The sequence below is a fragment of the Gavia stellata genome, chromosome 7, assembly GCF_030936135.1.
Source record: "Gavia stellata isolate bGavSte3 chromosome 7, bGavSte3.hap2, whole genome shotgun sequence".
Taxonomy (NCBI): domain Eukaryota; kingdom Metazoa; phylum Chordata; class Aves; order Gaviiformes; family Gaviidae; genus Gavia; species Gavia stellata.
The window spans coordinates 13,620,178-13,633,358 of NC_082600.1; the positions used below are offsets into that span (position 1 = coordinate 13,620,178).

Below are 13,181 nucleotides of genomic sequence, written 5' to 3' on the forward strand. Positions count from 1 at the left end.
AAATATTAAAATCTACAGATGACAATATAAAAAGGCAGTTAAATCATTAATAACATGAAAACAATTTTACGTAACACCTCAGCTAAGCAACCTTCTAAGCCACCTACTGGCTTAAACAAAAGCATACCAGGGTGGAAGACCATACAATACATCTACTCTGTTTCTGAATCTCTCTTCTTGAGTATCAGCTACTGACCACACAGCAAATATGAAACAACATGGACCTCTCTCCTTATGTAGCATGGCTCTTTTGGCATTACATCAAGTAACCAAGGCATAGGTAATGCAAGAAGAATCATCTTGTACTCTTTCCCCTAAACATCTGCGTGGTGGGAATGCTGGAGACAGGAAAATAGACAAGATAGACCTTGCTTTCAAACACAACTACAATGGGGTTCTTTGAGATTTAAATAGAGAGGACTTTAGTAGGTCACCTGTATGCTGCAGCTACTATTTAGTACTTCTGCAAGTACTACATACTTATGGGCTATTGCTGAAATTTTCAAACTGAAACAAGCATCAGCTTAAGCCACTGTCACCCCCTGTTAGCATGGGCATCCTGACCTGATGTATCAGGAATCATTTCAATCCCTTTTCAAACTTGCTGTACAGCTTCACTCAACTGAAATCTAATTTCTCTGACTGCAAGACAGGAAAAACACTTGTTCATTTTTTGTAAATATTAAGATCTGTTGTACTTTTTTATCTATAGAAGTCCAAGGCACCATGAATTTACTTAAGTGCTATAAAAGTGTCTATAAATAAAGTATTTGTGGGCTGCTGCTGCTGCTTGTGTTATCCCTGTTCTTTGAATAGCCGTTTCTAGTCTTTACAATCTGTCATTTGCATTAAAATGCATACACATTAAATGCATTTTGAGAAAAAAGTAATTAAATGAACCAGCATATTTTCAAGTCTACTCATAGTCTAGAAGAGGATTTTTAAAAAGCCATGTTAAAACACACGTACAAGGAAATTGAAGACAACCTTCTTTAAAAAAAAAACACCAAACAAACCCTAAAAATGTATTAACAGTGTGTTCAAGAATGTACTAATCTTCACTATGTTAACAAAAGCCTCCTTTCTGCTCATACAAGCACCAGCTAACATACATCATGATTACAGCCAGCCACATTAGAATGCAAAGTCTACATTACTATTTGTGTGCAATTACTCTATTAATTAAGTTAATGAGTCAAGCACTGAGGTGTTCAAAATTGTATGGAGACTAAATAATGCCCACTGGGAATGGCAATCTAGTATACGTGCCAGTCACATTCCCAGTCCCTTTCCCATTCTGCCCCTACTCACATATGATTAAGCATCATAGATAACATAAGTAAACTGTGCATTTCATTGGGAATTCTACCTGGAAGGACAACTGAAAAAGAAAGATGCATGAACACTACAACATATTCTCCTATTGAGATACATCTCTGTCACATTTTAAGTTAAAAAGAAAGTTAGATCTGCAAGCACAGAAAGAAATCACAAAGAAAACTACATACACATTTTCAGTTAACATTTAAAGCTCTCTGCTAATTAACTATGCGAGCTTTACACTCTGTCCTGAAGTACAAAGAAGGAATTAGAAAATCAATTTTGGTCTCAGCAGCTTGTCATTCAGAACCTTGAGAAAATAAGCAGTCAACAAACATACAGCAAAGATGTTGATAATGACGAGCCTTACAATTGCACAGGAACTAAAATTACAGCCAAGAAGTAACACTCTTTTTAACATCACAGCAGTATACTGTAAAGACAGAACATATCACAGTAAAGCACATCTATTTACACCATTATAAACATCTACACTGATACATTTTTTACCTCATTCTAAGAGCTTTCCTAGTAGCTAAGATTCCCCCCTAGTAGCTAGGTTCCTCCACCAAAACTCAAATCACACTTTTATCTGAATTTGCCAAAATACTTAAGTTTACAAGTTTTAATGATCTTATTGACAGTGGCATGTGTCTTTCTGCATAACAAACATATGAAAACTCATTGAAGTGCATCAGAAAGAGTATACTAAATATTCCCATCCACCTACCCCCAACAGTCATTTCAGGGAGGGCAAAATGGTAAAGCTAGATGAGTATTTTTTTCCTCAAACATTATCTTTCAGTATCAAGACATGTAGTTTAGAGGTTGAAATACATAAACTTTTCAGTGTAGCATTTTACATTCAGGTTGGTATGAACATTTAAAAGGAAATTTCAGAATCCACCTAAACAGTGGATTTCCAAATTTATTAATTCTGAGTTTCTGGATTAATATGGGAAAGGGAGTGAGTAATGATTTAATCAACTCCTTTTAAGTCACTGCACCTTGCTAGTGGGCAAAGCAGAGAGCAATGCAGAAAGAGAAAAAAAAAAGTCAGCATCAACAACAGAATAATCAGTCAAAAATGGAACACTCCACTGTATATCTATAAAAAGAAATCACACAACAAAACAACTGGCAGCCTTTGATTAAGCTTAAGGTCTCCTGACAATATAACAGACTACTGACACTTAACCGACATGCCACCAACATCGACAGTTTGAGAGAAGAGAGCTCTGGGAATTACAGAAAACAACAAAAACTGCAATGAGCAACTAGAAGACAAGCCCAAAACCTCACAATAAGACTAGAAAATAAGATAGATGTACACCTCATAACCAAAAAGGAAACAGATGAATATCTAAGACTGTAGCAAGCAACTCTAAATAAAATTAACTTTCTCAAAAGCATGTTTTCTTAAGTCTTAAAAACACTTTTTGTCAAACACCAGGGCAGTAGTTCCACAATCACCTGTCATGTCAAAACTATAACAATCTAGAAAAACTTAAAACACTCTTCAAAAGTCATAACAAATTTGCCTGGAAAAAAACTACATATTTTAGTAATATTTACCTCATGTTGTTCTTGGTTATCTTGTCCATCTTTGCCACTTTTTCCACTCTTGGCTGATTTTGCAGGTTCCTTAAAAAAAGTTTACAGTCTCAGTTACTTTGAAAAGGATATCTAGATAAATTTTCAAGTCAAGAATTAGGTATTTTTTTGACACTCACTAAGAATATTAAAATTGATGGGACAAAAATGATACTGTTTCATTGGAAGATCTTAACACTGAACTATCAGTCTCTACAAAGCTGCTTTAAACATTTTTCATCTGCAGGAATGTTTTTGAATTTTATGTATGCCTCAAAATTCTCCCATAAAGTATATAAAGATAAGCTTTCATATAGGTGAACAGGCAGGGACAAAGAATGCATGATTTGAACCATGTCTAAGAACTTACCCTTGCTGTCTTTGGTTTTTAGCTACAGGAATATTTCTATTTAGTTTAGCTTTGAAACTAACATCAGTGCAGCACACATTTTACACTTCATTATTTTGTCTGTTCTAGGGGCTAGAAAGTCTAGTATTAGAAGTAGGCCCACAACTCAAATTTCTCCCTCCCAACATCATACTTAACTTGTATGCTTCACCCACAGCATACTTTTGAGATTTGTTAGTCTCGGAAAAGTAAAGAAAAGTTTGAATGTTTTTAATCTCAAAGGTGGCAAGAATATTGGGAAAAAGTTAAGACAAACAAACCCCCACAAACCACAACACCCAACCTCCCTACATCTAATTTTAAGACGATGTTGAAAAACTAAAAGACAAGCAGAAGTCAACCAAACAGAAAAAGTCTAGAGGGATAGACAGACCATATACTTCACTGTTTCTGACTTCCAGTCATACAGCTAATTGCCTATCACATAAAATAAAGTGCAATCCAGCTAACTTTCTGTTGGATTTAGAAGTTTTCTGGAAACATTACTTGTTCAAGCCCCTTTCGTGGCTGCCAGACATATCACTCCTGGGAGCACCGGGGGAAACTGAGGCAAAGCAAGGCCAAAGCTAGATCCTATCCCACTGTCAGGAAAAGGAGGTGAAAAGATTTCGAGTGGCGATTAGTGCTCCTTGAGTGCTTACGGTGATCCCCCAAGCACAACCTCAACTGCAGCCAGAGCCACGCAGCAGTGACACTTCCCGGGACGGGGACCGGGGAAGCAGCTATGGGCACAGCCCCCTGTCCAGCCCTGCCACCATGAAAAACACTCCTTCCTCCCCCCGCAACACAGCCGGGCCGGCCCCGAAGTGAGAGACACCCCCTCCCAGCTCACCCTTCCGCCAGGCACGGCTGAGGACACGTTTCCCATCCCCTCCCTCCAGCACTCCCCCGCACGCCAAAACCACGGCCTCCCTCCTCCACCGACTCCCTCCCTCCGGCTGTCCCCAACTCCGCGCCCGCCCGCCGCGGGCTCCGCGTCCCCCCCACTTCGGCGGGGCGGACCCCTGAGGCCCGGTGAGACGATACCAGGATCCACCCCCCCCCCCCCCGCCACGGCCCCCCCGAACTAGGCCCCCCCGGGAGCTGCCCCCTCCCCAGTACCCGGATCCCGGGGGAAGGCAGGGGGCTGGCACACAGCGGTGAGGGGAGGGAGCTACCCCTCGCCCAGCCCTCCTCAGCGGCGGGGAGCGCCCCGCCGGCCCCCTCGGCGCCCGGCTCCTCTCGCCGCTGCCGCCCCCCGCCGCGCACTGCCCCAGGCCCCTCCTCCCCGCGGGGCCTGCGCCCCACAGCCTCCTCCCGCGGCGCGGCCCCCCCCCCTTACGATCCCACCGACTCACTTTCTCCTTCTTGTTTTTGTTCGGCATGGCCGCCCCACGCGCGGCGGCCGGAGAGGCGCAACCCCCGGCGGCCCCGCTCCGCGCTGCGCCCGCCCCGCGCTGCCGCTCCCCCCGTCCTCGGCGACGGCAGCGGCCTCAATCCTCCCCCCACCCCCTTCCTCCTCCGCCCCCCGCCCGCGGTGAGCGGGCCGCTGCCTCCCCATTGGCTGTCCGCGTCACGTGAGCCGCGGCTGCCGGAGCGTCACCTCGTAGGCGGGGCTCGCGGCGGCTTCCCGCCCCTCACCGCTCCTGTCTCGCTCCCGAGCGGCAGCGGCGGCCGGCAGGCCCGGGCCCGGGACTCTTCCCCGCTCCGCCCGGGCTGTGGGGCGGGCCCCGTGGTTCCAGGCACGCCTTGGGGTGGGCTCCGCAGGCTAAGCTGTTCCGCTCCCGCGCCCCAATCCCGCCGCCTGTGGGGAAGCAGCGGGGCAGGCTGAGGTGTCCTCAGCGCCCCGGGCCTCCGTCAGGATCTCCCTCAGCCGGTGGCACCCCGTGGGAAGTGAGAGGTCCCTGCAGCCCCCCCCAAGCCCGAGTTGCCTTCGCAGCCCGCTCTTGAGTGAGGGCTATGGGCTCCGCCGCTGTGGATGCAGGGGAAGGTGGGACCGCCGAGCAGGGTCGGGGAGCCTGTCACTGGAGAGCGGCAAATGTTTAAGGAAGGAAAAAAAAAAAAAACCAATATAGGGCGTATCTGAAGCATGCTGGCCCTCTCGTACAAATCCATTGTGGTCATCAACGGTTTGAGGACTTCAAATATATGCTTGTGGTACATGGATGAGGAAAAGGTGAGCTTTGCATAGTTGCAGCCTGATCTTATAATAGTATCTTTATCCCTTGTTTGTTTTTAAAAGCCTGGGTGCAGATGTGTTTGTTTTCATGATGCCCACCTGTACCAGAGATAAATTTTTTTTCAAACAAATTGCTCTTTAATCTCTCAAAGCCAGAATGCAAAAATCAGAACAATCTTCTTAGACAAAAGAAGAAAGGTGCATATACTTCACCTGGAAAATTTACAAACTGTTTATCACATGGCCAGATTAAAGCCTCAAATTACTGTTAGCTGAGGAAAAAGCACAGGGAATACTAATATTCATAATAATGCCAACACATAAAGCCTGTAAAATTTAGGTTGGAAATGCTTATTAAATGCTAATTGTGCTGTGCTACTAAAGGATAGAAAAATCACAGCCTAATTAATATCAGCATAAAAGTGAAATTGATCTCCTTCCTTACCCAACCTGTGAGTATCAAAGTCAACATGAGCATGCAGCTGTGCTCTCATTTTTAGGAACTGGCATTTCTGATAACCACTTGTGTCTGATGTGATGATATCTAACATCAGCTTGAATCCATTATATTTGAACACTTTGCTTTTGATGTGGTGAAAGGACAAAGAAACTTTTCCAGGCACTGCAAAGAAGTCTACTGACTATGGAGAGCTGCTTCCTCTTGCTTCAGTCCCCTTCCTTTCCTGCTTCTTAAGTGCTAGAAAACAAATTACGTCTGCCTGTTATCCTTTCCCTAATCTTCTCTGGTTTGAGTATTTAGATATGAGGTGCAGTTATCACTATTGTGCTTCTGTTAAGAGCCAGTCATGAATGAGTTACTACTAATAAATGAGACTTCTGACCAACAGAATGATATGGATTTTGAACATACTAAGAGACAGTAAGGGAAAGAAATCTACTTCCATACGTAGTTTGGAGTGTGATCAGTGTATGAAAGGGTTTGTACAGCTGAGGATAAACTTGAGAGCTTGCAGTTCTTAGGTTTCAGTTTCATAGAAGCTTAAACTGCTCTTAATTCCCAGCTGTTGTGTTCCTATCTCCCTCCTCTGCACTGATGCTGGTACTGTGCAGCTCCTTAAACCAGTTCATACAACTGATCAGTTTGAAAACTCTTCCCCCAAAGCGATGTGTCAGTTTTGGGATTTTTTTTGCCTTGAACTGGCACATTACCACCTGCTTCTGTAAACACTAGGGTTGGCTGAAGGAAGGGGGTGGAAATATGTGGCGGGGGCGGGATGTGACCTCAACAGCCTAGATTTAGATCAGTTTAAGCAGCTTAATGAGTTTCTCATTGGCTCTTGGCCTCCTTTGTGCTTCCTAGTGCTCACAGTTTTTCCAAAATAATGGAAAAACTCTGTCAGTATCATTGTTACCCAAGTACTTCTGAATAGCAGCAGCGAAAATTTTCTGTCCTTACTTTGCTGGGAAAACTTGAATCAATACATCAGACTGAATACAGGTTCAAAAGATGGCACTGACTCAGTTAACATTTAGGAGATTTTCTTTGTGACCACAGATGTAGAAACTCTTGTGAAAACTTGACTCCCCCTCACCTCACTTGCTGGGGAAAGAGTCTCATTCACCAGTAACAGAAAGCAATTGTTTTTCAAGGCCTGCTGTATTATTATGAAATAATCAGTGGGTGGAGGTGGTTTACAAGAAAAATAGTTCCATCTGTATGCTCCAGTGTCTTCATAAAATAAGAGAGTAAGACAAGTGACTTACATTTTCATGCGATGCTAAGATGAAATCTTACTTTTACTACAGTGTTACGTCACTGGTGGTCTAATTATTATGCTACAGAGTAGGATTAACTATGTAAATCAGGTGATGTAGTATGAGTGTGAATATGACTATGTTAATATTTGCATTAAGTTCTGAACATGTTTCATGCAAACTAGGTGTTTTCAAAAACCAGTACAGTTTTATACTGATTAGGCTATCTCTGTAATTAAAATAGCAAAAACTAATGCACATAGGATAGCTACCGATTTGCATTTTTTTACTGTATTGATTAAATTGTCTAAACTTGCAAAGGTTAAATCACCAAATAATTTCAAGTCTTGTGTAAAACACCTGGATAATATTTAATAGCTTGAAACTGGGCCAGGTGTCCAGCATGCCAATGAAAGGGGAATATTTACACAGTTAGTCCTTTCCAACTGTATTGGGTATTCTTTTTTTTTTTCCCAACAGCGGTTGAGCAGTCATGCTCAGGCCTGAGTTTATTGAACGGATCACTGTCATAGGGATACCACCTTCCATCCCCAGCTCAATGATTTTACTGCTCTCCATGCATTCTCTCTAGTTTAATTGGGTGGTATGCCAGTTCAACTTGCTAAAATGGCAGAAAACTAACCGAGCAGGCAAGACGGCCATCAAGGAGATCTTTTCCCAGCGAGCTGTTAATTTGGCTCAACTGAAGCTATGCAACTGCACTTGTGGACAAGGTTTGAGAAGCCAGTGAACTGTCATCATTATACATAATTGTCAAACATTGGCAGACTGTTTCTCAAAACACTTCTTTATTGACTGAAGTGGATCTCTCCTGTTTTCTGGCACTCTGTGTCAAATGTAAAGAGAGAACTGAAAACTGAAGCACCACTGGCAGTAAAGAGGTTGGAATAGATGGACTGAAATTTCAACAACTTTTCCATGCTTGTGTAGGCCAAACTACTAGTTACAGTAACTTCCCTGTCAGGAGGAGTGAAACTGCCAGATTATGTCTGAAGGAACTAACTGAGGGAATACACTACTTCATCAGCATGTGCAATAGACTCTGCTTCCATGCAACCTAGCATCAAAAGCTGCAAAGCAAGTATATTCAACTTCACAGAAAAGCTTAAACATCTTTCAGAAACCTTCTCCACTAGTATGGATTTATTCTGCATACCCTGAATTACATTAAATAATTCTTGGGCTGTTCTCAATCTAAGTTGTAAGGTTTTAATTCTCCTCAATTCTTTTAATATCCATTAGTGTTGGATGCCCTGCTGTCATGATCTGCTGTGTTGTAAAGGTTACAAAATAATTTATTCAAAGCTGTATAAAAGTCAGACTCTTGTGAGGTAACGAGTAACAGGTCAACTTTTAGAACTCCATGCATGTAAACAACATGATATTTCAGCCGTGTGTCTGACCACATAGTTACATATGGCAATTGTTGGCATCACTTACACACGGAACCAGTGGTGCACATTCAGAACCATAATTAATCATATGTACGTGTAGTAGTGTCAGTATTGGATACCTTCTAGCTTTAATATTACTCCATATTTTTGTAAAATTTGGGCTGGTAAAAAATGAAAAAAATGCTCATGTATGATTAATTGCACTATCTAAATCTCAGCTTTAAGACTTTTCAGGGACTATGTGGAAGTATTGCTTTGAAATACAGATTTCTTTGAGTTACGTCTATTCTTAAACCTTTTCATTCTCTTTCTCACCTCTTAAGTTTAAAAAAATTGATAAGATTTCATTTTGAATGTAGTGAATAACATTATCAGTTATTTAGGCAATTACAGCATTATAGAAAATGTTTGCTAGGAGGTTTTTCACTTTTGTTAAAAATTGAGGACTCTCCTTCAGGTCAGGAGTGAAAGCTCATGTTAAGCCCCTTTTTCACTAAGCTCCCGGAGGCTTATTGGCAAAATCAAAAGTCGGCTTGCTTGTGACTCTTCTATCAAGGAGCAGCAAGAGTGGGGCTGCTCCATGAGAGAGAAAGAGCTGGGAGCAGAGCGTGGCTAAGCAAAGGCAGGACCTCACTGACCAGGGTACCATCCCAGTGGGGTCAGCATGGCAACAATCACCAGTCTGAGACAAGGCAAGGTAACAAGTCAGGGGCCATCCAAGAAGTCCACTCGGGAACAACAGGAGACAGGGCCAAAGAACAGAATGGAGACAAGACTACCTATAATGCAAGTCCTAGTTTACAGGAGACAAGCCCAGAGAGAGGACTACTTACAGGATAGGTCTAAGGTTCATCCAGGAGACCTGGGCCAGAGACAATACTACCTACAATGTACTCCTGAGGTCCATCTAGGAAGAAGGTCAGTCAATAAGTCATGCTGGAAGGAGACAGGGCTGGATACAGATACAGCTATGACAAAGCAAGCAAGCCAGGGTTGGGTGCCCAGGCCAGAGCTTAAATGGAGCTCCTGGACCAGTTGGAAATGTTGTCACATACGGCTGGTAACTGGCCTGGTATTAGATATTTTCAGTAGCTGTTGTCCATATTCATTAACACACTCATTCTGGATTTCTGTTTGGGCCAACTTAATTTTAAAATTAACATGAAAAACATAAATAATGAGCATGGAGAACTCACACAGTATGTTACTGAGGCATAGTACTGGTTTTGGCTGCAACAGAGTTAAATTTCTTCATAGTAGCTTGTATGGGGCTAGCTATGTTTTGGATTTGTGATGAAAACAGTGTTAATAACATAAGGATGGTATAGTTATTGCTGAGCCGTGCTTACACAACTTCAAGGCCTTTTCTGCTCCTCACACTGCCCCACCAGTGAGTAGGCTGGGGGTGCACAAGAAGTTGGGAGGGGACACAGTCAGGACAGCTGACCCCAACTGACCAAAGGGATATCCCACACCATGTGGCATCGTGCTCAGCAATAAAACTGCATGGAGGGGTGGGGAGGTTGGCCAGGGCTGCCACTGGTTGGGGACTGGCTGGGCATCAGTTGGCGGGTAGTGAGCAATTGTTTGGGGGTTTTTGCATTACTTGTTTTTCTTTTTTTTCCTCTCCTTTGTTGTTTACCTTTTTTCTCTTTAAAAAAAAAAAATTATTATTAAACTGTCTTTATCTCAACCTATGAAGTTTCACACTTTTACCTTCTCAATTCTCTCCCCCACCCCACTGGGGCTAAGTGAACGAGCGTCTGTGTGGTGCTTAGCTGCCTACTGGGGTTAAACCACGCCAGGCATCATTACTAAGATTCACTAATATTCTGGACAAATAATACATAACAAAGATATCTAATAATATCTAATGATAGTTAAAACATTTTATCTGTTTGTGGCCACAGTTTGCACCATGGTTTTTAAGTATTAAAATGACCTACATGTGCAAATTCAGATGATGGTCAAAGCAATAGACAGACTATTAAGCCAGATGAACTATTCGTCTTATCCAGAATGCCAATTCCTATGAAAAGTGCCTGCACTTGTGTGCTGGTACCCAAATTCCACAGAGATGGGAATTACAAAAATAGTAACATTAAAACACTTTGTACAAATCACTTGATGTTCTTCTGCCTCAGTGAAGCAAATAAAAAGATCATAAAAGCAAGACTTTGCTGCATGTCATGTAGTTGAATCTTTCTGGGAAAATAAACTCAAAGACAGACGTGCAACTGTGCTGGTAACAGATGAAATTAGGATGTCTGCTTTCATGTTTCTACTATTTTTGTGGGTTTATTTTTTGTATTTATAATTAGTTGAGAGATACTTTCAAATATGATATAATAATATTTAAAATTTATTGGATGTGCCTAGTGTTCAGAGTGTATAAGGGACAAGTTTATTTTTGATAGTTCATCTCTTTTTTGTATCCAAATTGAGTATTATTATGGTGTGTTTTGGTGCAATTTTTAGCAGTCTGTTGATTCCAGGTTTTTGCTGTATTAAGTGCAATGCTCCTATTCACGTACTGCCATTCCCTCTTCCCACATGATATCAAAGGGAAGATTAATTTTGTATCAGATGAGTGAGACTAGTAACATAAAGGTGACTGCAGCTAAGACTCCTACATTTTCATTTTTATCATATTTCAGTTGGTATTTATAGAATGAATGAAGAGATCCAATTAATTGTACCTCCTGTTGATGCTATACAAGATTTTCTCTTTCAACACCTCATACTTTTTTCTGCCTTTTTGGGATTTGTCATAGCTAATATAGCTGTATATTTTTAACTCAGTGTGGGAAGAGTTGAAAGACATACTCAGAAGGCATACTCAGGGCTTAACCCTGCAAGTACTGTTTAAGTTTGTAGATGCATAAGTGTCTGCTTCCAAGTATGCTCAGAAGTGTCCAACTTCTCAAATGGTGCATATGCTGGATTTGTCATCTGCTTCAGGAGGAATCCGTGCTTCCTGCTCAGAGTGTACAGAGTAGCTTCCATCAACACAGCTTTTGGCTTGCTCCCCCAGGGCAGGCTGCCTGCATCTACACTGTGCAGTGTTTGGAGGCATCCTGTAGTCTTCTACAGGCCTTTCCAACCGCATTTTTATGTACACAGCACAAAGATCACTCCTCTGCTGCGCTCTCATCCTGTGGTCATGCCAGTTCTTACTGTGTACCTTAAGATGGATAAAGCTTGTTTTTAAGTATCGTTGACTGGGGCTATGCTGAAATCCCTCAGCATCAAGCTGCCCTACCACATGTCTTCTGGTAGTCAGGGTGATTCCTGCAGTCAAGGTTCCCCTTTGTTCAAGGCCTGTGATAGTCTAGAGTCCTCTGCCACACTGACCTCCTCTCCGCACCTTGAAGCCTGTCTTTGCATATGAGACATCTGAACAATTTTGAAAGGTTCTTTAATAATTAATAACCTTTTTTGTTTGTCCAAGATAAAGAGAGAAATTCTTGCAGCATACCACGTATCTGCTGCTATAGCGTGTTACCAGTGAGGCACGTTATGGGGGCATGCCAGGCAAAAGTCTTGCAAGGATGATGTTGGAGGATTGGACCAAGTGGAGGAAGGCTTTGCACTCAAACCATTTCCTAGAGCTATCTAGCTACTGAATGGCTTCTAGGTTTTGTCTGGGAAGAAGCCATATTATTTTGCTTCGGGGGTATTCCAGGAATCAAGCATGTGCACAGGGTGTTAATGAAGAGGACTTTGGAGCAGAACAGGTGATGATTCAAACTGAGAGTATAGGTGCACTCAAAATCTCCTTATGTGTTATGTTGGGAGCCTTGGTCTGTAATTCAGCTGTAGATTCTACTGGATGACAAAACTCCCAAGTCCATCATTCTAGATTCAGTTTTTCAACATAAGAGTTATAAGCATTTGTCAACTTCAGCAAACCAGAATATTTTCACTTAGTCACATTTTAGAAGGTGTCAGCTCCATTTTTATAGAAGGTTTGAAAAAATCAGATACTCTGAAAGAATTTAGGCTGAGCAATTAAACATTGGCAAAGTTTGTAAGCATTTCAGACTAGAACCTTATAATAGGAAGTGTTAGGCAAACTTAACTACAGATTTCTCTTCCATCTGTATTTATATCATGCTGTGTACTGACTGTCTGGTATGCCTGTACAGACTTTACCCCAAAGTTAACTTTGTCTGCATCATGTGTTGAGTATTTATTTTTAAAATTCTGCATAGGTATGAGTTGTATTCACTTTTATATCATAATTTCTTAGGCATGTTAGGATTTTTTGAACACCAGGCAGGTGAATAAAAGTATTGAGAGACAGTAACATGGGAAGACAATAAGTAAAAAAAAAAGGCCTTTGACACATTTTTTTTGCCTGCATGCCTTCCACAGAAACATGACACATAATCTTTATACTTGATGCATTCCCTTTGCAAAGAGGTTCACTTTTTTTTTACTTTATGCTCCTTTTTGCTGTCCACAGTTTTTTCCTGTCCATGAAAATGGCTTTTATTGATGTGAGCAGAGCTGATTAATCACAGCTGTTCATACAGATTTTAATTTCCACAAAACAGCTCGTGTCTCC

At 41.9% G+C, this 13,181-nt stretch overlaps 1 protein-coding gene across 1 annotated transcript in view; it reads right to left on the reverse strand.

Moving 5' to 3' along the window:
- The window catches only part of PPP2R5C (protein phosphatase 2 regulatory subunit B'gamma), an 84,354-nt gene extending 79,634 nt beyond the window's left edge, over window positions 1-4,720 (reverse strand). The window contains exons 1-2 of the mRNA XM_059819226.1: window positions 4,660-4,720; window positions 2,896-2,964 (exon numbers count right to left, since the gene is read on the reverse strand). Coding sequence (XP_059675209.1) covers window positions 2,896-2,964; window positions 4,660-4,686 — 96 coding nt within the window. The 5' untranslated portion in view covers window positions 4,687-4,720. The remainder of the gene's footprint in view (window positions 1-2,895; window positions 2,965-4,659) is intronic.
- Window positions 4,721-13,181: the final 8,461 nt, after the last annotated feature.